The sequence below is a fragment of the Ursus arctos genome, unplaced genomic scaffold, assembly GCF_023065955.2.
Source record: "Ursus arctos isolate Adak ecotype North America unplaced genomic scaffold, UrsArc2.0 scaffold_16, whole genome shotgun sequence".
NCBI lineage: Eukaryota > Metazoa > Chordata > Mammalia > Carnivora > Ursidae > Ursus > Ursus arctos.
The window spans coordinates 50,947,129-50,974,352 of record NW_026622830.1 but is presented as its reverse complement, the minus strand read 5'-3'; the positions used below and the strand labels follow the sequence as shown (position 1 = coordinate 50,974,352).

At 43.9% G+C, this 27,224-nt stretch overlaps 1 protein-coding gene across 8 annotated transcripts in view; it reads right to left on the bottom strand.

The window, feature by feature from the left end:
- LOC123000541 (focal adhesion kinase 1-like) overlaps positions 1–27,224 on the bottom strand; it is a 96,120-nt gene that overhangs the window by 27,564 nt on the left and 41,332 nt on the right. For 3 of the 8 annotated variants that reach the window (XM_057312805.1, XM_057312807.1, XM_057312806.1), the window contains one exon: positions 8,726–8,952. The exons of 4 other annotated variants lie outside the window; for them this stretch is intronic. In XM_057312805.1, the coding sequence (XP_057168788.1) occupies positions 8,726–8,920 (195 nt within the window). In that variant the 5' untranslated portion in view covers positions 8,921–8,952. Of the gene's footprint in view, positions 1–8,725; positions 8,953–27,224 lie in introns of those variants that run through there. One more of the 8 variants, XM_057312809.1, reaches the window with a different exon arrangement.

Sequence of the window (27,224 nt, the reverse complement as noted above, 5' to 3'; positions counted from 1 at the left end):
TAAATGTCCTTCCTGGCTTTTGATTCAAGGCCCAGAATTTCTGTCAGGCCACCACGAAAGACGCTGCAGGTTGTGTCTACCCAAGGGCACCCAGCCACGGGGCAGCGGGAGCCGAAACCCAGCCCGCCCCCTAGTCTTCACCTCTTGTGCTCTGGGGCAGGGGATCTGCCTAGGGGGAAGAGACAGCCATTTCGAGTAATTCTTTCAGCGGCAACTTCTGCAGCTTCTCCTTGCCAACAACACAAATCCCTGAGCTGCACAGGACAGGCACTGGCACCGCTTTCGAATTCCCACGAAAGCGCTTTGTCTTCCTGTCCCAGCTCTACCAATTCACTACCGAGAGCACACCGACACCGGTGGCCCTCACTAAAGCTCGGGTTTTAGCACATCTCTTTACTCCACAGCAGCTCCCTGCTAGCACAGACTCCAGAGCTGCCTCTCTGCTGTTAGGGCCGAAGTTGATGTTCACATCTGTCCCCAACCCTCTGTCTCAGCAGGTCTATCCTTCGGGGACAAACGGTTTCTTACTGTTGATGTACCATCCACAGTCTGAGGGAAATCCCACCCTTTCTGGATGCCCTCCCTGATGACCCCTAGCAAAGGTTATCTTCATGACCTCTCAAGGAATGGGCACACAGATGCCTACCTGCAGAGAGGCAAGTGTACGGATGCTTAGTCCAGAGCTGCGGAGCCCAGGGGAAAGACAGGCTCCCAATCTGGAGTTTTATGGGATAGATAGAGTTTTAGTCCATTCACTTGATCACGCCACCTGAAGACACCCAGTGTGACCTCAGGTTGGGTTCTGTTGAACAAAGAGTTCCCATCCTGCAGGACCTCCTCATTAAACAAGGTAGCAACTTTCACTTTCCACTAAAAAATTAAAAGCAATAAACACACAGACATTTCCCTTTATTTCACGTTTTGCTTTTTCTTTATGCTTCCATACTGTGTTCTGTCCTGTTTCTCTAGAACTCCTGAATATCTCACTGCTGACTCAGTTTGAATGGTGGCCAAGATTATGAATACACAGGACTTCTATATTTGAAGCTCAGTACATACACTCAGTAACTTAAATAATTTTGAGAACCAAATAGTTGGTTCTGCATAACTGAAAAATAACTTTGAGGACTAGGTATTTAGTAAGGAATGCACACTCAAAAAAAAAAAAAAAAACCCCAAACCCAACATTACTACCATATGGAAAAGTATGCATGTATTATTTCTGGAAGACGTACATTCAGAAAAAGATCTCTAGGGAGATAACAGGACAAGGCTTTATAATTTGCCACTAATGGCAGCTGAATTACATTTAAATTTCTCATCCTGGTTTGATGTCCCAGGACAATCCTACCCTACAGTATATAAACCTACACTTTGCTACTCTGAACTATCCCTTTACTCATCTGTATCATATCCCAGAATTTGGAAATATATAATTTTCCTGATTTTCACATGAGATATTCGCAGGAAAAGAATTCTTCTTGAGGATGAAAAGACACTAGCCAGTGTGTACACGAGGCTTCCATCTTATCAGGAACAGAGCACGTGGCCTCAGAGCCATTCTACTACGGGGGGACAGTTATTGTCTTGTCAGCTTCCTTGCTCCGGGGGAGAAAGGGAAGTGGAGGTGCACGCAATTCTGCTATGAACGAGCTTCTAGCTGGCATCGTACACATGCAGCAGCACTGCTTAGAAACAGACGCACTGGGTCAAAAGCTACTTTAAAATGTGACATTTTGGAAGTATGGCCACCAGGGAAACTATACCAATTATACTTGGCACACAATGTTAGAGACTGTCCTTCACCTCATGCCAATGCTGGGTAAAATTAATCTTAAAGTGTTTATCGATGTGACGGACCATAGAAGGGGGGGCATTTCATTATTATAATTTACATTTCCCTCATTATATACTAGTGAGATGACACTGTACTTTCATTTCTAAAAGTTCTTTTTATGATTCTGCTTGGTTCCACTTGGTCACTTATCTTTCAGACTATGCTCTAGAAAGAAATAATGACCTTTCCACTGGTAGAAAGAAATCCTGCAAACCATTCCTTCATGTTCATCCACTCTTGAATGTTCACTCACTCTTTTGGTCATTTGCATCTAGCCTACATCTGGTGGTAAGACAGCACCCTTAGCCTCCAAAGCCTTAATCTAGAAGGAGAGAGGTGAGCATGAACAGTCTGTGGGGAAGGTGGCAACAAGATAACAAGAGATACTTGCTGTGTCTAGCTGTCTTCTCACAGTGATTTGCAAGATGTCTTTATTCTGAGAGAGATCTAAAACCACACACTGTGTTGTGAACAGTGCTCGTGTCTCTACTTCCCCCCAGGAGTTACAAGTGCACTCATCACTACTGATCTGTTTGTTACAACGTCCGGCCGTTATTTTTCTGCGTCTCTCTTTCAGATGCTCCTCACAGTAAGGAAACCGACAGCTGTTACTGTCCTCGGCTCCTCCTGTGCAGGTCTTTCTGTACCACAAAGAAGGCGTGGAGATCCACACCCTGCTCTCCAACATGAGCGCAGCCCTTCTGTCGGCTCAGCACTCACGCAGAAGTCGGCCCCAACTCGGCCAAGACAAAGCACGCCTGTGTCTATCTGCTCCCTACTGCTGCTGTAACCAATAACCACACACGGAGGGGCTTAAAAGAACACAAACGTATACTTCTCCGTTCTGGAAGATCCCAAATCTGAAATGGGTCTCACTGGGCTAAAATCCAGGTGTTGGAAGGGATGTGCTGCTTTCTGGAAGCTCTCGGCCGGCCTTCTCCAGCTGCTAGAGGCCCCTCTGTGCGTCTGCACTGCAGCCAACCCTTCATCCGCAGTCCCCTCCCTCGGACCACAGCCAGAAAAGGTCTGCGGCTCCTCATCTCCCCCATCTCAAGGTCATCTTCATCTCGGTAACATCTTCAAAGTCCCTTCTGCCATGGAAGGTCACATATACACCGGTTCTAGATTAGGATGTGGACTCTTTAAGGGCCATTCTTCTCTCTACCACAATCGCCATCTCTAAGCATCTAGTGATAAGAGAATTCTTTCTCATGCTCTTACTGTCTCATATTCTTCTTAACACTGCTTTTGAGTCTGTTTTTTTCCTTAAGGATTTTCTTTCTAGTTTCTTCCTGGATGATACTCTCCCTCCATTAAAGGAATAATTTAACTAAAATCTCTGTGGTCCTTTCCTGCACCAAAGTTATCTGAAAAACCATAATCAGTGTTCGAGCTTTTAAATGCACATTCACCCGATCCTCTATCAGACAGAAAAAGTTTACGTCTGAGACACACATAAGGCATCTGTGACACCACCTAGCAGTGAACACTGGAGACCACGGGACTACCACACACTGAGTTCCCCAGGCAGCCCTCTGGGCTGAACTCAGGGAAAACTGCCTGCTGGCTGCCTTCCCCTACGGCCACTAGCCATTCTTAGCACAGCACTGTTCACAGAGCTCCTAACTCCCACAAACTCAGAGAATCCCACACTGTTCACGTGTCTGCCCACTCTGGTCAGCAAGCCGATTTTAAATTGATCAGAATGCTTCTCTCTACTGTTATTCTTCCTACTACCAGCTTGGTTACAATAGTTAGTCCTAATCCAACCAACTCCATTCACCTTTTAGCAAACTACAGGACTGAATTTCTTGTGTTCACTTCCTCTTGCAGGTTCAGGTAATTACATCACCTTCCTCTAGAGGCTCACGACGAGCACTGAAACCTCGCAGTGTACTACGTAGTCAGGAAAGGGCACTGGGCCTGTTAATAAACTTGAAGATAACTTTGAAGGTGACAAGAATATTGTCCAACAACTCAACTGCAACTTAATCTTTAGCAGCATTATATGGTATTTGCCCAGATTTGGTGTCTGGGTAGAAAATGGATTATTCTAGACCCTGTGATTTAAGGAAAATAGTAACAAGGTAGGAATGAAGGTCTGACAGAAGTTATCAGTAAGGACAGGTATGGTTTTCAATAGGTGTAATCTCTGATTATCAATTCAATTTCTTTTACGGTCATCAGTCTACTACTTTCTACTTCTGCAACCAATGTTCCTAATTTACATTTCTGTCAGAAGTACTCCATTTCATCTAGGATTCGTGTAGTTACTCCAATGGGGTTCTGTCAAGCACCAGTCTGTGTGCCTGCTAGGCCCTGCTGAAGATGCCGGGGACAATACCAGGAGGCAGAAAGGCCCCTGCTGTCACAGAGCTTACGGTCTAGGGAAGAAAGCAGAGAATAAAAGAGCAAACCAATCAAGAAACAAGACAATCTCAGCAAGGACCAATCATCATCCAAATGGGGTGACGGGCAATAGAAAAGGTGGCAGAGAGGGAGCTCTCCGGGGCTGAGAGGCCGAGGGAACGAGGGCAGTCACTGGAAATAAGAACAGGCCACAAAGAGCCAGATCCTGTAGGTCCTCGTAGGCTGCTGAAGGAATCTGGCTTTCCTCTGAGAGAAATGGGGAGTTGCTGGAGGTTTTGAGCAAATGACTGATTACAAGACTGGCATGTTAGAGAAACGGCGCAGGAAGCTGAAAGTCAAAGGGAGCGAGCTGGAGGAGAGAAGGTCATGGGACGCGACAGGGAGAGGAGAGTCAGGGGCTTCTGAAGGACCTGAACGTTCACCCTACATGAGACAGGAAGCCACAGGAAGGTTCTGAGTTGAGGAGTGACACGCTCTGGCTTTCATTTTCATAGGGTCACCTGGCTGCTGGGCTGTGAACAGACTCAGGGGTTCCAGGGGGACAGCGGGATGTCAGGAGACCATGTGGCTCGAAGAAGGTGTCGCAGTAGGGGTCAGATGAAGTGGGTGGATTCTAGGTGCATCTGGGGACCGTGTGGCAGGACCGGCTAACGTACTGGGTGTAGGGCGTAAGCAAAGGAGGAGCAACAGATGATTCTAAGTGTCTGAAAGAAGGGAAGCCCTCAGACTGACACACAGTCCTTTCAGAGTCAGAAGCGTAGAGACGGAGGAGAGGGGCAGATGCAGCTGGGCGGCACACAGGTCCCAAGTTCAGAGGGAGACCAGTCAGAATGAGGGCAGGTGTGGAAAAGGCAGAGCTGGATTAAACGGTGGTCACAGCTTGAAGAGACCAAGAAGATGGAGGAGAGGTGCACGGGGGCTGCACGGAGACCACAGCACGGTGGTGACCTGTGGCCGCCTGCATCCCTACAGCACTTCTTTCTGGGTTCACGGATCTGTTCTATTATGTCTCCTGTTTTCTTAAAGACAGCCTGTGGGATTAACGTTCTACACCCTTATTTCTCTAAAGACACCTTCATTCCCAGTCTTCATGATTGGTAGTCTGTCTGGAAGACTTCTGCGGTACAACTCACTTTCCTGAGCCCTGAGAAGATGCTGTTCCAGTGTTGTCCTGCATCCAGCATTGCTGATGAAAAGTTTGATGTAAATGTCATTCTGTTTCCCAAGTAGGGGATTCCTCTGGTAGAATCTGGAATTTTCTATACACCCTTATTATTCTGAAGTACCACTACAATGTTTCTAGATGACCATTCTTATTCAATATAGTCCGGCATGAGTTAACCCCAATCTGAGCTCTGGAGCTGCCTGGGCCTTGCTACTGACCCGGGGCCAATGCTATGGCCGAGGTAGGTGATGTCTGCCTCCGTGGGCTGCTGCTTATTTAGGGGCAGGATGCGCCAGTCTGCCAGCACTTGGCAGGAATCATGACCGGCGTTATGACTCGCACCTGATTTTGGTCGCATCTGGGCAGCCACACCAGCCAGGTTGAGGCAGATGACGTAGACAGAATGTGCTTACGTGCCCATCTCACAGACTCCCCACCCCCCCCCCCCGCCCGAAGAAGGTGCTGGGCCTCCTCCTACACAGGTGGCCACGTGGGCCAGGGATGGCCTCCGAGTGTCCGAGGCCATGAGGCCTGCACCTGAGACACTGCTTTGTACGCTTTGCCTATAAATGGTGGAGTCCTAGGAATCCTTTCAACAACCATTTAAATTAATTAAAATAAAGTAGCACATATCTGTAAAAGGAGTAAAATTACTAACTGCAGCATGAGAAATAAAACCTCTATAATGAATTACAACAAGAATCCAGATATTTTCTCAACGCCTCCAAAGGTGCTGGTTCTTGAGTAAGGCAAATTACTTTCTACTGAGCACAACTGTCTAGCAGAAATGAAAATGCAAGCTGTACATGTTCCTTTAAAATTTCTAAAAATAAATAAATAAATAGAAATGGGTGAATTCCATTTTAATAACATATTTCATTTAACCTACTATATGTCAAGAACATGATCTTTTCAACAGGCAATCAAAACAGGTTATTAATGAGATATTTTACCTTCTTTTTTCACACTAAGTCTTCAAAACCTTGTATTTTTACACTTACAAGACATCGGCTGAGACTGGCTACGCCCGAGCGTCCACCTGCTGCACACGGCGCCCGGAGCAGGCAGTGCAGCAGGGTGGGGTCTGAATCGAATTATTCAGCTCCTTTGGGTTGTTTTTTAATATTCGGTTACTTTGGATAACAGTAAGCTATCTCTTTTCAGAAACTGGGCGGCCTGGCTTCCTCTTTGCTACCATTATTAAATGGTCTGTTGCTTTCTACCAAGTGCCTATGCTTCCACTCTGAACTCAGCCCCCCACCCCATTTCTGCCGGAGGTCACTGGGCCTCAAACGCTGCCACGTTCCTTCCACTGTACCCCTAACGATATATGCCGGTTCCTTTATCTGTAGTGTTCCTTGTGTGGTGCTTCTTGGGGAGAAAGACTGCATGGACATGTGCTTCAGTACTATTCTGTTCAGTTGTGCAAATCCATTACTTTAGAATTAAACTACTGCATTTTCAAATGTTATAGCATTAAATGAATGTGAGTGATGAATAATGCCCACCTTCCATCACAGGAAAAGCTGTGGTGAACCAATGCCAACTCAGAGTTCTTTGCCTCAAGGTGAAAATCATCAACTGATGGGACCTATTTAATTTCAAACATTTATCAATTACTATGAAGTAAAACCACCTGGTTCTCAGGCACATGGATTTGCTCATATTGATCTTCATAAAAGTCTGATGAATATGTTCTCATAACTTAGGAATGTGAATCTGGTTTAAGTTCTTCTTTACAATATAAATGTTTTCATCTGGTAAGTTTGTAACATTGGCTAAAGGCTTGACATGTGCCCAGGGATCATTGGTTTTCTCCTTGATATGGATCCTCTTGTGTATAGTAAATTTGATACCAAAACACCTTTGTTGTGGAGCCTTTCCACGGTGCATTTTCAGTTATAATCAATCTTGAATGTTTGCTAAATGTCTTGTCAAATTCACATCTCTGAAAGGGCTCCCCTCCTGTACAAATACTCGGAAGTTTATTAAGGCTGATGCAGTGCTTTAAGAGACTTCCTCATTCACTGTAACTGAAATTCACAAAGACTAGAACATATACTAAGAGCCTTCCCATAAGCTCTACATTTGCAAGGTTTCTCTCCAATATGAATCTTCCAATTAACATTAAGGTAGAACACTGGCTGCTGGCCTTTCTACCAAGTGACTCTGTTTATAAAATTAAATATAAAATAAAACTATGGGAAAGCTAGAAAAAGCCATCAAGCTTCATAAAAAGTTGAAGCTTTTTAAAACAAGAGACTACTATATTTCAATTATACCACAAGTAGATGTTAGTACATATTTAAACCCTGAACGAATTATTCACCTTTGAATAATTAATCCACCTGAACAGTGAGTACTGCAATATTATAGAGGTAATGGAAATTACGTAGAACTTCAATGTAATACTGTGCCCTTCAATCTAAATTCTGTCAATCCCTTTAATTTGCTTAAAAGTACTTAACGCATATAAGTTTAAGAGCAGCAGATTAAATAGCTTCATTAGTATAAAAAGAAAGGGGGGAAAAAGATGTATCTGTTCATCCTGGCATTGGACACTGTCCTCCTTAGAGATGAACACGGAGTAGGCAGAGGGAAGGAAGGAGCAGTTTCTCTGTAACACCTGGCCAAAGTAAACACCTGCTGAAAACTGGCGTCCTGAACTCAGTTTTCTGAAACCACACCGCTACCCTCTCACGCCCCCCTCTCAGCAATCTTGGCCCACGAAGCGCCTCTCACCTCTCTTGGCCACGATGCTCACTGGCCGCCCACAGGCTACCACCCACACTCAACATTACTCACACAGGCAACCTCGCCACCAGGATTGCCTTGGGAAGCACACTCTGCACTGCACTGCAACTAAGGCCATGGGTGTCTCCTCCCCACCACAGTAGACAGTAAGCTGTATAAGCAGGGACCCTTTATATCCCCAGAACCTTGACAAATGTCTGGTGTGTGGAACCAATCAGTTTTTGAAGAACCTATCCTATCTGGAGTCATGCAGATACCTTCAAAATTCACTTTATAGAAAATAATTTATTTCCTAAGTATTAGAGGTTGTTTTAATTGCTTTGTTCTCTTATGTCCTAAAAAGTTTAAAAAAAAAAAAAAAGGAGAGAAAAACATCAATAACATTATATGAATAACATGATTCAGTTATTATTTTCCTAAGATATTTTACAATTAAAATTCTGTCAGTCACATATTAAGTGAATAAATAATATAAAGAAAAAGTTAACATCACTGTAATATGGGAATAAAAATTTTTATCTTTTTTGGTGTGTGCCATTAACCTAGGCCCATGTAACTTTAATGTCCATGAAGGGTCTCTCCCAGGAAAATGCACTTACCCTGACATCGGTAGCATCTCCATGCCTGATCATACTGGCCCAAGTAGCTGGCTCACTGCTGTTTTCAAAATAATGAAAGACCTTCAACACTCGCTCCATTGCCCCAGGGGAACATTCCACTCTGGTACCCAGGTGAGTTTTGGTACTCGAATTTGGTGTGTGATTCAAGTTTGGGTCAAGGTAAGCAGCTGCCATTATTTTGCTAGATGCTATGTATCTGTCATACTCTAGAAGGGGGAAAAAAAGCTGTCAGTGTACCATATTTGAAATCTATTAAAATGTGGTTAAAATCTATTAAAACATGATATACTGATCCTTATATTAACAACACTGCTCTATGTTCTTCCCCTGTGGTCATGTCATATGCAGAAGGTGAGCATCGGGAGAGCAGAGACCTGACTGACCAAGATAATCGCTGTACTCTCCTGCACCCAGAGCACTACCGAATTCACAATAGCATAACAAATATTTGTTAAATTTTCTTAACAAATTAAAAGACCAGGAGTCCTATTTTAGCTCTGTCAAACATTCACCATGTTATCTATGAACAATGTCACCTCACCGTCCACCCTTTTAAAATCATAGCCTTTAAATCTGTGGAAAACCTCACAGGAAAGCCAAATATGTTAATTTTGCTGACTACTTCTGAAAACCTATACATGAGATGCAAGTTCTTTCTTCATACAATAAAAATGCAATGAGTGGTCATGACACATACTAGGCACTGGTGACAAAAACCCCAGAGTTAAAACCAAGTCCTCCCACTTATCCAGTCCCTCAGCAGGAGAGTCAGACAAGTCACAACTGAAAATAAAACGAAACCAGAAAGCACAAACCAACCACTGTCTGGTCTGTCGGTGTGATAGGAAGACTTCCATTTGAATGTGGGGCAATAGCTTGGCCAACATGAACACTCCCACTGAGAAAAGTCAGGTTAAAAGCCAAACCAACGGGGCGCCTGGGTGGCACAGCGGCTAAGCGTCTGCCTTCGGCTCAGGGCGTGATCCCGGCGTTGTGGGATCGAGCCTGACATCAGGCTCTTCTGCTATGAGCCTGCTTCTTCCTCTCCCACTCCCCCTGCTTGTGTTCCCTCTCTCGCTGGCTGTCTCTGTCTCTGTCGAATAAATATATAATATCTTTAAAAACAAAAAACAAAAAAACCAGACCAACGTTTGGAGTCCAAGATGTTGTGAGGCAACCAGGACAGCAGGGGACATAGGTGGAGACATGAAGAGACACTGAACAACAGCTGCCTCTTCCCAAAGGGCATTTGCCAATTCTGGGCCTTCAAGAGCCTGAAGATCCAAGAAAAAGCCACCAATGAGAGAGAAACCAGCTGAGCTTTTGGCAGTGAGAGACCAAGTTATGAGCATGGGGACCCTAGGACTCTGGTGAGCAGGACAGGGTGGAGAACTGAGCCACACACTCCGCTAGTTGTCCCTTTAAGATAGTTACCAATCCTGAAACCAAGCCCAAAGGGAGCCATTAGAAGCTCAGTGAAGCTGAAGACAGGCAGAAGAGACTAGGAGTCCACCTGGGCCCAGCAGACAAAACGGGAACAGCATGACAGACAAACTCAACCTAACCAACAGAAAGCACTACACCCAAGCGCAATTCACCTCCGCAAGAGAAGTACCCACTAACTACGCACAGGAGGCAGTCACTAAAACTGACCACGTGGCGGGTGAAAGAGCAAGATTCAATAAATATCAAAGGACTAAAATTATTAAAAGTATATTCTGTCTCTAGCATTAAAGCTGGACAACAACAAAATAATTAAAAAATCACCAACTGTCTGGAAAAAAATCACCGTTTGGAAATTAAGCAACATATTTCAAGTAACCCATTAGCCAAAAAGAAACTCAAAGTATTCTCAATTCAACAATACAATTAAAAAGATCAATACTACATGCAGACAGAGCTGTCATTAGAATAAAATCTACGCTTTTATTATTTTTTTTAAAGACTTCATTTTTAAGTCATCTCTACACCCAGCCTGGGGCTTGAACTTACAACCCTGAGATCAAGTGTTGCACGTTCCACCTACTGAGTCAGCCTGGCGTCCCTAAGATCAATACTCTTAAATGCATGTATTAGAAATGAAGATTGGAAATTAATCATCTAAATATCCATATTTCACAGTACAATTTGGAAGTTGAACAAAATCAAGGTTAGGTTTTTTTTTTTTTTTAACAAGAATAATGCAACTGATAAACCTCTAGCAAGACTAATCAAGGAAAAAAAAGATAAGGCGAAAACTAATGACAGCAAGAATGAAGCAGAACAGATAACAGAATGTTAATAATAGGAAGTAATGATAGAATATCAGATATTATTAAGAGAATATCATGACTATGTCAATGAACATAAAAGTTGAGATGCATGCACAATTCTTTTTTAAAAGATTTTATTTATTTATTTAACAGAGAAAGAGAGAGCACAAAAGCTGGCGGAGGGGCAGAGGGAGAGGAAGAAGGAGGAGGAGGCTCCCCAGTGAGCAGGAAGCCTAGCTTGGGGCTTGATCTCAGGACCCTGGGATCAGGACCAAAGCCGAAGGCGGACACCTAACCGACGGAGCCACCCAGGTACCCTGAGATGGGGCATACACAATTCTTTACAAAGTACAACTTAAGCCCAAGCCATTAGAAACTGCTGCTGTACGAAACCAAAACCATAAATATAAAGCCTATTTAAATAGACCTATTCCGTTAAAAATGGTCAATCTGCAATTAAAATTCTTCCCACAAAGGAATATCTGAATTCTTCCAATAATTTCAGGAAGGATAATATTAATCTTACAGAAATTCTTCCACTGAACAAATAGGGAACATTTCCCAACTTATCTTATGAAACCAGCAAAACACTGACACAAAACCAGTCAAGGACAATATGAGAAAGGGTACGAATCAATCTTTCTTACAAACACAGGTGCAATAATCTTTAAAAAAAAAAAAAAAAAAAATCAGCAAATGTCATCACGCAATATTTCATAATGTATCATGACCAAGAGGGACCCGTCAGAGGAAGGCAAGGGTGGTTAAACACTCAGACAGAGGTCTCTGTTTGCGGCAGTCTTCGTCACACTGTCAGAGCACGGGAGCCACCAAGGCACCCTACAGCAGGTGAAAGGATAAAAAACACTGTGGTCTATCCAGGCAATGGAATATTTAGTGCTAAAAAGCAATGAGCTACCAAACCATGAAAAGACTTGGAGGAAACTTCAATGCGTATTACTAAGTGAGAGAAGCCGATCACATTATATGATTCCAAATACATGACATTCTAGGAATGGCAAACCCACAGAGACAGTAAAAATTTCAGTGGATGCAGAGTTTGGGGGGGGGCAAGGATGAAAAAGTGGAGCAAAAAGGACTTTTCAGGCAGCAAAAAGATTATGTAGGACAGTATAATGAGGATACATGTCATTATGTATCTGTGCAAACCCGCAGAACGTACACCACAAGAGTGACCCCGACAGTAAACCGTGGACTTCGGCGTTAACTGATGTGTCCATGTAGGTTCACCAGTTATAACAGATGTACCACTCTGCTGGGGGATGCTGATAATGGGGAAGTGTAGCAAAAAGCCTCGCTTGGGACTTCTCATTCCATAGTTGAGACCTGCTCAGGCATCAGAGCTCTGACACTCAGCACACTGCCCCAGGCAGCACTGCGGGGAGGGTGGGGGAGGGGGGTGCAGGGCAGGGCTTCCTAAAACGGAATGCTAATCTCGCTGCTGACTATGGGAGCCTGGGCTCTCCCTTGAACACAGAAGATAGACACCTTTTCTGCTCTTGAAAGAAGTAGGGCAGTCCCAAGTCAGGGTGTGAGGAAACAAGGTGCTGACAAACCTTGGAGTTCAAGCTGGGCCTCACCCCACAGTCTGATATAAATACTCCATAAAATAGCACAGATGCAAGAGAGGAAGCAAAAAACTCCCAGAGTTCCCTAGATGATATTCACTATAACACCCCAAGATCCCACCAAGACAGAAAACTGATTCTCCTTGAAATATGCCAGCCCTTTAATAAAACTTGAGATGTCTGCCAGAACATGAGAGAAGGAGCAAAGAATGCAAACTGATACAGCTCAATTTTAAAAACTTCAGACATAAACAAGTTTGGAGAGTTTTTAAGAAGTTGGTGATGACCCTAGTTACAGTAAATCCTTAAACAAACTAGACTGCTGTAAAAACCTTCCTCTCCCAAATGTTGTTCTTTCACACAAGATTCGGGTTTCTCTTCTCATCAAGAGTCTAATCTGAATACACTAAATTTCCAATATTGATTTTACTTAACAAAGAGCTAACGTTACTTAAATATTTAATGTTATATCAATACGTGACGGCCTGTATTTTCCAAAAGTCGCTGTGAAAGTGCCTCCTGCTCCAGTGTGACTCTGCCTCTCTCTTCCACAGGTGGAGGCCACGTTCCTTCCCCTCACATCTGGGGGGGCTCCTGACTCACCTAAGAAACATCCCGCGCCAGGTATTAAGAGGCAAACTAGGTTCCCTTGGTTCTCTTGGGCTGCTCGCTCATGAAACCCAACCACATGCTACCCAGAAGCGCAAGAAGCCCGAGAACTGAGCTCCAAGAACCAAAGCCTGAGCTGAGCTGCCCGCTGACAGGCAGCATCGAGTTCCGAGGCCCGTGGCAGAGCCAGCCTCCGAGTGGGCCCTCTGGCTGCCCGCTGTGCCTCCTGAGCTCCCGCCACATGGAAACAGCTGTCCCTCTGGAGCCCTGTCCAGACAACAGATTGGAACAAAATAATTCTTGTCATTTTAAGCCACTAAGTGTTGGGATGACTTGTTATCAGCAAAGATAACTAATATCGCATGGCTCCCAACTAAAGGAAGCACGGGTGGTTCTCGCTTTGCACAGGAGCGTGGGGCCTACGATGACTTGACAAAAGTGGTTTGAACAGCACTTGCCTTCTTCTTCCCCTCGCTCTATGACTAAAGACACGGAGTAAGTATCTTTCCAATGCCTTGGCAAACTGTCATGCTCCTTTCTAAGTTTTGGGTCAGCCTCCATCATTGTAGCCTCGTACATTCAGTGTCGTAAGCCACCTCCGAAAGCGCCTCTGCTACGAACTTTCTTGCCACGTCTCCTCCTCCGGAACATCCTCTTTTTTGTCACAACTCTCTTCCTCACTTGTCAATAAGTTCACCTTTATTTGCAAAGCTCCTCTGACCACACAACTAGAAAGTCTGGCTCCACAGCAAAGTCAACATTCCTACAGTCAGCTATCTGCTTCTGTGACCGTCTCAGTCAGAACGCTGCACGGTGATCCGCACGGCGCAGGAAGCTTCTGCCGCACCGCACACCACACACTTACACTCTCCGTTACTTCCCGCCACACTGCTGGGATTTCTGCGTCCGCATCACCTCCAGCTGTAGCACGCAGAGCCTGCCCAAACTCCACACACCGGCTTTAAGAGCTGAAATAACTGCTGGGTCCACTGGCCAGAGTAACGCAACTAAGTCCGCTGGTTCCTAGGGCGGCTTCATGCAAGCCGAGGGCTCGGCTGCTCCCGCTCCACGGTCACCAGCTTCACAGGACCTCGGCCCGTTCGATTTCACTTCCAGTGTTACCATTTGCTGCTTCAATGCTGCAACTCATCTTTGTTGTCCAATTCCCTCCTATGATGATCCATTTTTGTAAAATATCACAGGGGTTTATCCCTGGCAAACAAGAAGGCACCACGACTACACATTTGCTGTCTGTGTATAAACTGAGTAACAGACGCAGGGTGGCCAGTCAGCAACAGACTGGGAAAGAGCTACCGTGACCGGCCGCTGGTCACACTTCACATCTGTTGCTTCTGTAGTGATCTGCAGACCGAGTCTGTACTTGATGCAATTGCCCACAGGTGATACCTGTGTTAACTAAAACGGAACCATTCTGTTGAGGACGGGCATTATTTAAGCCACAGAAATTGATATTCGTACATACTGGAACCATGCAAAGCATGGACTGCCGGCATAACAATTCAACGAATATCTTCATTACACAGACTGTTTTTTGGATTTCGGATAATATGGCAACTATGTAAATCATTTACTTTACTTGAGATATCACTATAAAAATTTTAATGCTATATATCTCATGAAAATATTCAACATTAGTCTTTAATATCAACTATAAATTAATTTCTAAGACTGCTAACACCGAGACCTTGAAAGTAATTGGTGAATAATTTTTGGAGACTTAAAAAAATTCCTAAGGAAATGAGGAATGGCAAAATATAAAGAATACAACTGTGCTGAGTTACATACAGTCTTACTTAATTCAGCCAATTTAAACATATGTTATTTGTAAAACCCACATTAACAAAGTGTTGTTAAGATGAACATGTTTTAAATCTAAAGTTAATGTGACAAGTGTAGTTAAGCCATAGCAGTTAAGTCATCATAACCTACTTGTGTTTGTTTATGTATTTATGTTTTAAAGATTTTATTTATTTACGAATGTAGGTTATGGGAGATTACTGACTCAGTGAAATGATCCAATGTCAGAATCATCAGCATCCCCGAGAGGGTGGAGAAAAACAGAGGTCTAGAAGAGATATTTGAACAAATTGTAGCTGAAAACTCCCCTAATCTAGCAAGGGAAACAAACATTCGTGTCCAAGAGGCAGAGAGGACCCCTCTCAAGCTCAACCACGACAAACCTACGCCACGTCACGTCATAGTGAAATTCGCAAATATTAGATCAAAGGATACAGTATTGAAAGCGGCCAGGGCAAAGAAATTTCTCACGTACCAAGGCAAAGGCATCAGAATTACGTCAGACCTGTCTACACAGACCTGGAATGAGAAAAAGGGTTGGGGGGGCATTTTTAAAGCTCTTTCAGAGAAAAACATGCAGCCAAGAATCCTTTATCCAGCAAGGCTGTCATTCAGAATTGATGGAGAGATAAAGACATTTCAGAATCGCCAGTCATTAACCAATTTCGTAACCACGAAACCAGCCCTACAGGAGATATGAAGGGGGGTTCTATAAAGGTAAAAAGGCCCCAAGAGTGATACAGAACAGAAAGTCACAGCCAATACAAACAAAGACTTTACTGGCAACATGGCATCATTAAAATCATATCTCTCAGTTCTTAGTGCCAATGTAAATTGTTTAAACACTCCCATAAAACACCACAGGGTTGCAGATTGGATAAAAAGAAATGACCCATCCATTTGCTGTCTACAAGAGACTCATTTCAAACCCAAAGATGCATTCAGACTGAGAGTAAGGGGATGGAGTACCATCTTTCACGCAAATGGACCTCAAAAGAAAGCTGGGGTAGCAATTCTCATATCAGATAGATTGGATTTTAAACGAGAGACTATAGTTAGAGATGCAGAAGGGCACTATATTATTCTTAAAGGAAGTATTCAACAAGTGGATATGACAATTATAAATATATATGACCCCAACAGGGGAGCAGCAAGATACACAAGCCAACTCTTAACCAGAATAAAGAGACATATAGATAAAAATACATTAATAGTAGGGGACCTCAACACTCCACTATCAGAAATAGACAGAACACCCTGGCAAAAACTAAGCAAAGAATCAAAGGCTTTGAATGCCATACTCGACGAGCTGGACCTCATAGATAGATATAGAACACTACACCCCAGAACCAAAGAATACTCATTCTATTCTAATGCCCATGGAACATTCTCAAGAATACACCATGTTCTGGGACACAAAACAGGTCTCAACCGATACCAAAAGATTGAAATTATCCCCTGCATATTCTCAGACCACAACGCTCTGAAATTGGAACTCAACCAGAGGAAAAATTTGGAAGAAACTCAAACACTTGGAGACTAAGAACCGTCCTGCTCAGGAATGACTCGATAAACCAGGAAATCAAAAATCAACTTAAACAATTTATGGAGACGAACGAGAATGAAAACACAACGGTCCAAAACCTATGGCATACTGCAAAGGCAGTCCTAAGGGGAAAATACATAGCCATCCAAGCCTCACTCAAAAGAATAGAAAAATCTAAAATGCAGCTTTTATATTCTCACCTCAAGTAGCTGGAACAGCAACAGAGGGACAGGCCTAATCCACTCAGGAGGAAGCAGTTGACCAAAATTAGAGCAGAAATCAATCAATCAGAAACCAGAAGTACAGGAGAGAAGATCAACAGGACTAGAAGCTGGTTCTTTGAGAGAATCAATAAAATTGACAGACCACTGGCAAGACTTCTCCAAAAGAAAAGAGAAAGAACCCAAATTATTAAAATTATGAATGAAAAAAGGAGAGGTCACGACCAACACCATTGAAATTGGAAGGATTATTAGAAATTTTTATCAACAGCTATATGCCAATAAACTAAGTAATCTGGAAGAGATGGAATCCTTCCTGGAAACCTATTAACTACCAAGATTGAAACAGGAAGAAATTGATTTCTTAAACAGGCCAATTAATTATGAAGAAATTGAGTCAGTGATAAACAACCTTCCAAAGAACAAAACTCCAGGCCCGGATGGTTTTCCTGGGGAATTCTACCAACCATTCAAAGAAGAAATAATACCTATTCTCCTAAAGCTATTTCAAAAAATAGAAACAGAAGGAAAGCTACCAAACTCATTCTATGAGGTCAATATTACCTTGATCCCCAAACCAGGCAAAGACCCCCTCAAAACGGAGAATGACAGACCGATTTCCCTAATGAATATGGATGCCAAAATCCTCAACAAGATACTTACTAATAGAATCCAACAGTACATTAAAAGGATTCTCCATCATGATCAAGTGGGATTCATACCTGGGATGCAAGCGTGGTTCAATATTCGCAAATCAATCAGCGTGATACATCATATCAACAAGAAAAGAGTCAGGAACCATATGATCCTCTCAATTGATGCCGAAAAAGCGTTTGACAAAATACAGCATCCTTTCCTGATTAAAACCCTTCAGAGTGTAGGAATAGAGGGTACACTTCTCAATCTCATAAAAGCCATCTATGAAAAGCCTACAGCAAATATCATTCTCAATGGGGAAAAGGTGGAAGCCTTTCCCTTAAGATCAGGAACACGACAAAGATGCCCACTCTCGCCATTATTATTCAACATAGTACTAGAAGTCCTTGCAACAGCAATCAGACGACAAAAAGGGATCAAAGGTATTCAAATCGGGAAAAGAAGAAGTCAAAATGTCTCTCTTCGCAGATGACATGATACTCTATATGGAAAACCCAAAAGAAGCCACTCCCAAACTATTAGAAGTTATAGAGCAATTCAGTAACGTGGCGGGATACAAAATCAATGCTCAGAAATCAGTTGCATTTCTATACACGAATAACGAGACCGAAGAAAGAGAAATTAGGGAATCCATCCCATTTACAATAGCACCAAAAACCATACGTTACCTTCGAATTAACTTAACCAGAGACGTAAAGGGCCTATATTCTAGAAACTATAAATTACTCTTGAAAGACATTGAGGAAGACAGAAAAAGATGGAAAAATATTCCATGCTCATGGATCGGAAGAATTAACATAGTTAAAATGTCCATGCTACCCAGAACAATCTACACTTTCACTGCTCTCCCGATCAAAATACCGAGAACATTTTTCAAAGAACTGGAACAAATAGTCCTTAAATTTGTATAGAAACAGAAAAGGCCCCGAATCTCCAAGGAACTGTTGAAAAGGAAAAACAAAGCTGGGGGCATCACAATGCCGGATTTCGAGCTGTACTACAAAGCTGTGATCACAAAGACAGCATGGTACTGGCACAAAAACAGACACATAGACCAATGGAACAGAACAGAGAACCCAGAAATGGACCCTCGGCTCTTTGGGCAACTAATCTTTGATAAAGCAAGAAAAAACATCCAGTGGGAAAAAGACAGTCTCTTCAATAAATGGTGCTGGGAAAATTGGACAGCTACATGTGAAAGAATGAAACTTGACCACTCTCTCACACCATACACAAAAATAAACTCCAAATGGATGAAAGACCTCGATGTGAGACAGGAATCCATCAAAATTCTAGAGGGGAACACAGGCAGCAACCTCTACGACATCGGCCAAAGCAACCTTTTTCATGACACATCCCCAAAGGCAAGAGAAACAAAAGATAAAATGAACTTATGGGACTTCATCAAGATAAAAAGCTTCTGCACAGCCAAGGAAACAGTCAAAAAAACTAAGAGGCTGCCCACGGAATGGGAGAATATATTTACAAATGACACTACAGATAAAGGACTGGTATCCAAGATCTACAAAGAACTTCTCAAACTCAATACACGAGAAACAAACAAATCAAAAAATGGGCAGAAGATATGAATAGACACTTTTCCAATGAAGACATACAAATGGCTAACAGACACATGAAAAAATGTTCAAAATCATTAGCCATCAGGGAAATTCAAATCAAAACCACACTGAGATACCACCTTACGCCAGTTAGAATGGCAAAAATAGACAAGGCAAGAGACAACAATTGCTGGAGAGGATGTGGAGAAAGGGGATCCCTCCTACATTGTTGGTGGGAATGCAAGTTGGTACAGCCACTCTGGAAAACAGTGTGGAGGTCCCTTAGAAAGTTAAAAATTGAGCTACCCTATGATCCAGCCATTGCACTACTGGGTGTTTACCCCAAAGATACAGACGTAGTGAAGAGAAGGGCCATATGCACCCCAACGTTCATAGCAGCATTGTCCACAATAGCTAAATCGTGGAAGGAGCCGAGATGCCCTGCAACAGATGACTGGATTAAGAAGTTGTGGTCCATATATACAATGGAATATTACTCAGCTATCAGAAAGAACGAATTCTCAACATTTGCTGCAATGGACGGCACTGGAGGAGATAATGCTAACTGAAATAAGTCAAGCAGCGAAAGACAACTATCATATGATTTCTCTCATCTATGGAACATAAGAACTAGGATGATCAGTAGGGGAAGATAGGGATAAAGAAAGGGGGGGTAATCAGAAGGGGGAATGAAACATGAGAGACTATGGACTATGAGAAACAAACTGAGGGCCTCAGAGGGGAGGGGGGTGGGGGAATGGGATAGACCGGTGATGGGTAGTAAGGTATTGCATGGTGCACTGGGTGTTATACGCAACTAATGAATCATCGAGCCTTACATCGGAAACCGGGGATGTACTGTATGGTGACTAACATAATATAATAAAAAATCATTAAAAAAAAATAAAGATTTTATTGATTTGACAGAAAGAAAGAGAGAGCACAGCAGGGGGAGGAGGAGGGGGTAGGGGCACAGGGGAGAGACAGAAGCAGACCCTGATGTGAGGCTCTATCCCAAAACCCGGAGACCATGACCTGAGCCGAAGGCAGACCAACTGAGCCACCCAGGTGCCCCCACTTGTATATATTTAAACTCAGAAACAGAGAGGTGGCCACTGGCCAACACTGTCATCTATAAAAGGAGGAAAACTTAGAAACAATCAGAAATAACCTTTTCCATGGATCCAATTAGCTAAACACCTAAAACAAATATGAAAGAGATTCTATCTTGGGATCCAGATGGAAAACTGATCTTTTCCTTTCGGAATATTATAGTAACTTTCTACACTGGACATTTCTAACATTGCTAAGCCCTTCTCATTTTTTGTACTTGACAAAAACCAAAACTATACAACTGCTTTGTCAATTTAGAATATTAAAAATAATTAAGGCATACCCTGTGCTGGATTTCCTAATTTTTTTTAAAGATGTATTCATTTATTTGAGAGAGGGAGGGAAGGGGAGGGAGGGAAACATGTGAGCAGGGTGGGGAGAGGGCAGAGGGAGAGAGAGGATCTCACACAGACTCCCTGCTGAGCGCAGAGCCCAACATGAGGAGGGATGCAGGACTCATTGCCGGGCTCAATCCCATGACCCATGAGACCATGAACTTAGCGGAAACCAAGGGCTGGACATGCAACCATCTGAGCCACCCAGGTGCCCCTGGATTTCTAAACTTCTGATTGCTATGTTACGGAAGCCACCTCTGTGTGCTCGGGTGGCTGCACTGATGGCTCTAACAGGCGTATGTCCTCCCATTTAAAGCCTGAAGCCTGTACTAACACCTGTGAAGGTAAAAGGAGAATCCTGGAGGCCCTACACACAACAAGCAGGTCTTATGTTTCTACTATTTCCGGTATCATGAAACAGCTGTCCAGTTCGATTTAATGAAGCCAGAAGGACTTCAATCAGATAACCCAACTGACCCTACCAAAACTCACAGATACTAGACATCTTTATCTTATGTTGGTTCAGTCTACTAACCTGTTCAGTGACCGTTCCAGTCCTCTCTGCCCTCCTACTATCTTTCCCTTTCCCTGTCTTTCCAAAACAAGCACATTAGCGGACAATCTGTCCAACTGTCTATTTGATTCTCTATCCCTACAACTTTCTAACAAGGACCTTAGAACTGAAGCTAGGAACACAAATGGTACTGTACTTCACCCAAATCTAAGAATCACATTTCCTTTCACCTCCGATACCAGAATATTATTAACCCCAAGACACCTAAACTAGGCTCCAGGCGCCACTAACTAACCAACAATACTGGTTATTTCCCTGAGCCCCAACGGAGCTCAGGGACTCTGAGGAATCGGGAGAACACGTGACCCCGAGGATCAACAGTCTGGGCCAGCAGCCTTCCTCAGAGAACTACACCGACACTAGTATGGCTCTATTTAAATTCTCTCAGGGTATCTGTATGCCCCACCGAGACCAATTTAATTACAGACTGACTGTTAAAAGCCAGGTATCACATGCAATAGATGTATATCCTCTCAAAACATAACCACCCAACTATTCTTTGTGGAATCAGGTGATCGCCCCCAGCGTACCTGATCAAATGAACTCTGCAGTTCCTTGTATTTAGTAACGGTCGGAGGGTCTGAAAACCTGTAGTTCCCCGGTCTGTAGGAGGGTCTCTACGCCGGCTAGGAGCTCCCAGCCGAGAGCACGGGACCATGTTACCGGTAGCTACGGCCCACGGAACACGACACCAGCCCAAGCTCTAAGGGCTCACCTCACCAGCAAAAGTTCATCGGCTCACAGGCTTAGATGTTATAGTCATTCTCGACCATTCACTGGATAGCCAAGGCGGAACTGTACAACAGGTATACTGGGTCAATAATTTAGAAAAAGGGAAATAACTGACGGATTCGAGGGGAAAAAAAAGTCCACTATGTTATCCAAGACGGACCAACCTGATCCAAGAGACTTTTTCTCTCAGGCCTTAAGCGAACTAGAAAACCAGCCATAATGAAGGTTCCCCCAGTTTCTCGTGACTGTTGTGTTAGCATCTTCTTCTGTGTTAGGTAGCTAGATATTTATATATTGTAACAAAGCCACTGTGCTGAGCTAAGATCCAATTAATGCTACAGTAACAAAAGGAACCGAAATGGATAAAAAGGTGGTCTGGAGAAACCATGATGAGGAAAATGGCCCAGAAGTGGCCTAACTAAAGAAGAAGGGCCTCCAAGAGGCCACTAGCCGAAGTCACCCAATAGAGGAACATGTCACGCACACTGCACTGTTTCTAGGAGCACCCGCAGGGAACTGAGGCTGCCTCCCAGACGCCATCCATGTGCTCCAAGCAAACTTCGATAAACTGCAGCCAATCAGCCAGAGGTCAGATCAAGACACAAATGTAAAGGTGCTGCTTAATAATTTCCATCTTCTCTATTCTAACAGAACAATAACATTTAGTGATATGAATGCTGAAACAAACTGGCCTATCCATACAACAGAGCAGAAGAGCATTCAGCCATAACAAGGACAAAGTCCTGGTACCACTACACCATGGATAAACCTTGACGTCACTGGGATAAGTCAAAGAAGCCAGACAAAAGGCCGTAGGTTGCAGGATCCATGTATATGACAATCCCAGAAGAGGCAAATCCAAGGGGACAGAAAGCAGGTACGTGCTTGCCAGAGGCTGGAGGGAGGGAGATGGGGAGTGCCTGGCTATGGGTATTGGGTCTCTTTTTGGGGTGATGGAGCCAGACAGCGGCGATGGTCGCACAACCCTGTGTGTACACTTAAAACCACATGGAGAATTTCATGCCACATGTGAAATTCTGTTATGTGAAATTTATCTCCATTTTTAAAATTTATTTTTTAAGTATAGTTTTTCTATGGCTCCAAAATCTTAAACACCAACAATGCTAATAAGCGTGGCAAAGATGTGGAGCAAATAGAGCTTTTCTATGCTGGTAGTTGGGCTATAATCTGATACAGGCATGTCGGAAACGATTTCTGCTACAGCTGGAGAGCACCGGGACACACACTACAAGCAGCCACTTCACTCTTAGGTACATGCCGAAGAGACACCCAGGCGCAGGGCCACCAGAAGACGCATGCAGGGGGCGCCTGGGTAGCGCAGCGTTTAAGCATCTGCCTTCGGCTCAGGGCATGATCCCAGCGTTCTGGGTTCGAGCCCCACATCGGGCTCCTTCGCTAAGAGCCTGCTTCTTCCTCTCCCACTCCCCCTGCTTGTGTTCCCTCTCTCGCTGTCTCTCTCTGTCAAAAATTTAAAAAATCTTAAAAAAAAAAAAAAGAAGACGCATGCAGTATTCATAGCGGCGCCATTCACATAGCTCAAAACTGGAAACAACCCAACCATCCATCAATAATAAAACAAACTGTGGTATATTCTTAAATGGAATACTATATAGCAATGAAAAAATGAGGAAGTGCTACCTGCAACAACTTGGATGAATTTCACGGACATTATGATAAATAGGCAAAACAGAGTCATGGTGACAGAAATCAAAATGTTGGTCACCTTCCCAGGGATATTGATTGAAAGGAACCACGAGGGAGGCTGCTGGGGCTGGTGACGTTGTAAACACTGATATGGAAGGTAGTAGTTAAACCTACACCAGGATACACAAGACGTATGCATTTTACAGTACACACACACACACACACACACATTTATTTACAAAATGAGAACAAAAATTTTTCCCAGAAGACAAATGACCAAAAGCAACATGCCATGCCAAATGCACTGGCTAAAATCAACTGCCTGAGCCACAATTATCAACCTAGCAAAGAAACGATTCACGTGGGCACATTTCATAAACGGCAACTGTTCTTGATTTTTACGTTTCTGCCTAGGCCTCTCTTCTAATTGTACATGAACATGTTATTGTGCAAAACAGGTAAAATGAATGATGCTTGCAAATACCAAATTACCATTCATTTACCATCTTCTATGAAAGGAGTTCTTTACACACGTACTGACATACATATGACAGAGATCTTTGAGAATCTGTTGAAAAATATGAACATTTTCAAGAGAAAATGCATATACATTAAAACACAAAATTTTGTATATGATTGAAAAGTTCATGGATCCCCTAAAACTCAAACTTGGACCCCAGCTCTAAGACCAACAGTCCAATCAACGGAGGCAAATGTCTGCCACTGCCAACACTCATTACAAACAAAATTACTACTTCCTGGGTGACTCTACATGCAAGGAGGACATAGGTCATCTCGGTTAATTTCATTTCCACCTCAACTGCTAGAGGTGGGTGGTGCTTGCCTGGTTACAGCGACATAAAAGTCTAAGATGAAAGACGCTGCATGTTCCAAGGACATAAGTCTCCTCCATGGCCAGGTGGTGACAGTGTGACACTGGGGCTCTGAAGTCCTTTCAGTTAAGGTACACCATACATCTAAACACTAGGGAGCCCTTTCACCCCCACCTAACAATGTTCTCTGCCCCTGAAACCCTCGACCTGGGGGAAGCAGCCCACTTTCATCAGTATGCACACATGCGCGTGCACACACACAACTACTGTAGTCCCCACACTAGGAGTAAAAGAGTGTACCCTGATGGGTGCGGCACATCTTGTCACACCTATGGCAGGAAAGGCCAGAGAAATCTGGCACATCCTGGAACGGGGCTTCCTACTGCAGCTTCCCCGCGACTGACTGGCAATGGGAAGAAGAAGGCAGGAAGACATCTTTTTCCTTATCACTCAATCAATGGTAGCTAACGTGATGAAAAGAAATAGAGGAAGTATGGCCAGATAGAATGGGTGGACGGCCGGTGGGAGCCTGGATTGGTGTGTCTGTGTCACACGACAGGACCCCCAGGTTTCCTGGAAATCACAGCAGTAAGGGCTGTCCCCTTAAAGCCAGGCTGAGGAGGTCCATGCCTGGTTCCTAATTACTTCTACTGAGCACATCAATCAATGATACACATTCTCGAGCACATCTTTGTTACTAATTGCAAATCTCCCAGAGGAAAGAAACACAGCTAAAGTATTTTTCTATAATATTACTTGATAATTGAATTATATGTTTAAAAATGTTAAATAAAACAGAGTTAATGCAGGCGTTCAAAATCCATGCAGAAAACGTACATTAACTAATTCCTCCAGCACTGCAACATTTCTGAGCTTGTATCTATCATTGTAAGGAAAGTGTTTGGATGCAGTGTGCACAAAGAAACTATCTCAATACGAGGCCTTCGAAGAGCAGAAAAATCACGCTTGTAGCCGGGGGCAGGGTGCTCCTCCGGAACCTCTTCTCTACGGGCGTGAGCACTTGGCCTACACCGGCTTCAAGCACCCACGTTCTCCTCGCCATGTTCCACAGCCGTACTCCAGAGCAGTCTTCCCTAACAGGGCTCTCATGCTTCCCCCATTTCCTTGCTACCTCCTGTTCTTAGTAATGCTTCAAGCTTGGCTCCTGGATCCCCTGTGATGAGCCCTGCTAGGCAATGCGCCCTGTACTGGATCCCTGAGCCCTGGGAGGGTTACAGATGCTGAAGCATCATGTCTGTTCCCCTGAAAGCACTTTCCAACTTGAAAGAGGTGTGACAACAGCGCCTAGCCCTCTGTGATGTCTAGAGACAGACAGGGAAAGCTCCTTGTTACCAGAGGAAACGAAGAAGCTGCACCCAGTGGGCTAGGAGGTAAACCGAGAGGCTGAGAGACCAAGTCAAGGAAGGAGGTGCCAAACGCACGACCTGGTCAAAGGAAGAATCTCTCTCTGCACCCCAGTGCAGTGATGGGGGGAGGAAATGCCTGCTGAGAGGGAGTTCCACAGAGCTTATAAAGAAAGGAGGTGCAGGCAGGACACGCAAGGAACTCATGGCATTTTGCTGAAAAGGGAGAATGCAGACATGGGGACCCACCTGCAGAGAAGGCAGGGACTTCTGCTGGCCCTGTGCATGGCACATGAAAGCCACACAACAGATATACCAACTGGAAACAGGTCAGGTCAGGTTTTGCAGATGTTCACTGAATACATGACTAAAATCTCACTGTACTCGAACACAGTATATACTCAGCCTCTACTAAATAAGAAAAAACCTGGGGCGCCTGGCTGGCTCAATCTGTAGAGCATGAGACTCGAACTCAGGGTTGTGAGTTCAAGGCCCACATCGGGGGTAGTGTTTACTTAAAAAAAAAAAAAAAGGCAAAATTGAGTCTAGTATTACAAGATAAAAAACAAAAAGCCTTTTACTGAATATTGCCAATGTGCTAGCCACCTAAGCAGTTTTTTATATACATTACTCACTTAATGTAATCCCGATACAAATCCTAACAAGTACACATTAACCCTCCCAACACAGGAGAGAAAAACGAAGACATAAAAATGAGGGAGGAGCAGGGTCTGGATGGACCACCCTCCTCAATAAGCAGCTAGAAAACTGCACAGAACATGGGAAGCAGCTGCTTTTACCCCGACACACGCAGCACCTCACCATGACCTCTGAAGGAGGGGACAGATGGAGTGAGACCTGGCTCTCTGCCAGGGGGCAGTTTCTGGACAGCAGCGCAGGGAGGGTAACCCAAACAGAGCCTGATGAGCTCAAGAAGAACAGAGAGTCAGGACAACTAGAATTTGCCAGAAGTCGTGCAGAGAAAAAGTTCCAAATTCTCCATGGAACTCCCCTTGAACATTTGGGTATTTGAATTCATTCGTTCATTAAAATAGTCCTGTCCAGTGGTTCACAAAGAAAAAATTAATGTTTTTAATGGGCTTGGATCATCATCTTAACATTTCAGTCTCTTAAAACTAACTCCAGAACTTAGTGTGAAAAATTAAGTTAGGAGGGGCTACGGTATCACGGTGCTGAGACAGAGGTCTGGGCTGGCTTCAAATCCAGCTCCACGAACATGCGGTTAACATGCCAACAGGACATTTAACCTAGTTGTGAACACCAGTGTGCTGACAGCAGGATAGCAGTGACTTCACAGGACTATCACACGGATTGAATATAAAAACATATACAAAGACAATGTGATCTAGAATGTGCTACATACACAACGAGGAAGCCAATGCCAATGATTCATTTGGTCATGAACACTTGTCCACCAGGCAGCAGGAACTGATGTGCTCAGTCTGAGGGTCTGATCCGCAACCCCACCCCACACGGCAGCTCCCAGGAGTAGCCTCATCTGGGGGCGCAGACAGTGAGCGGCTGCACGACTTGCCCCAGACCCTGCGACTCCCTGTGCTGGCTCACAGTCTGTCTTTCCCTTCCGCACTA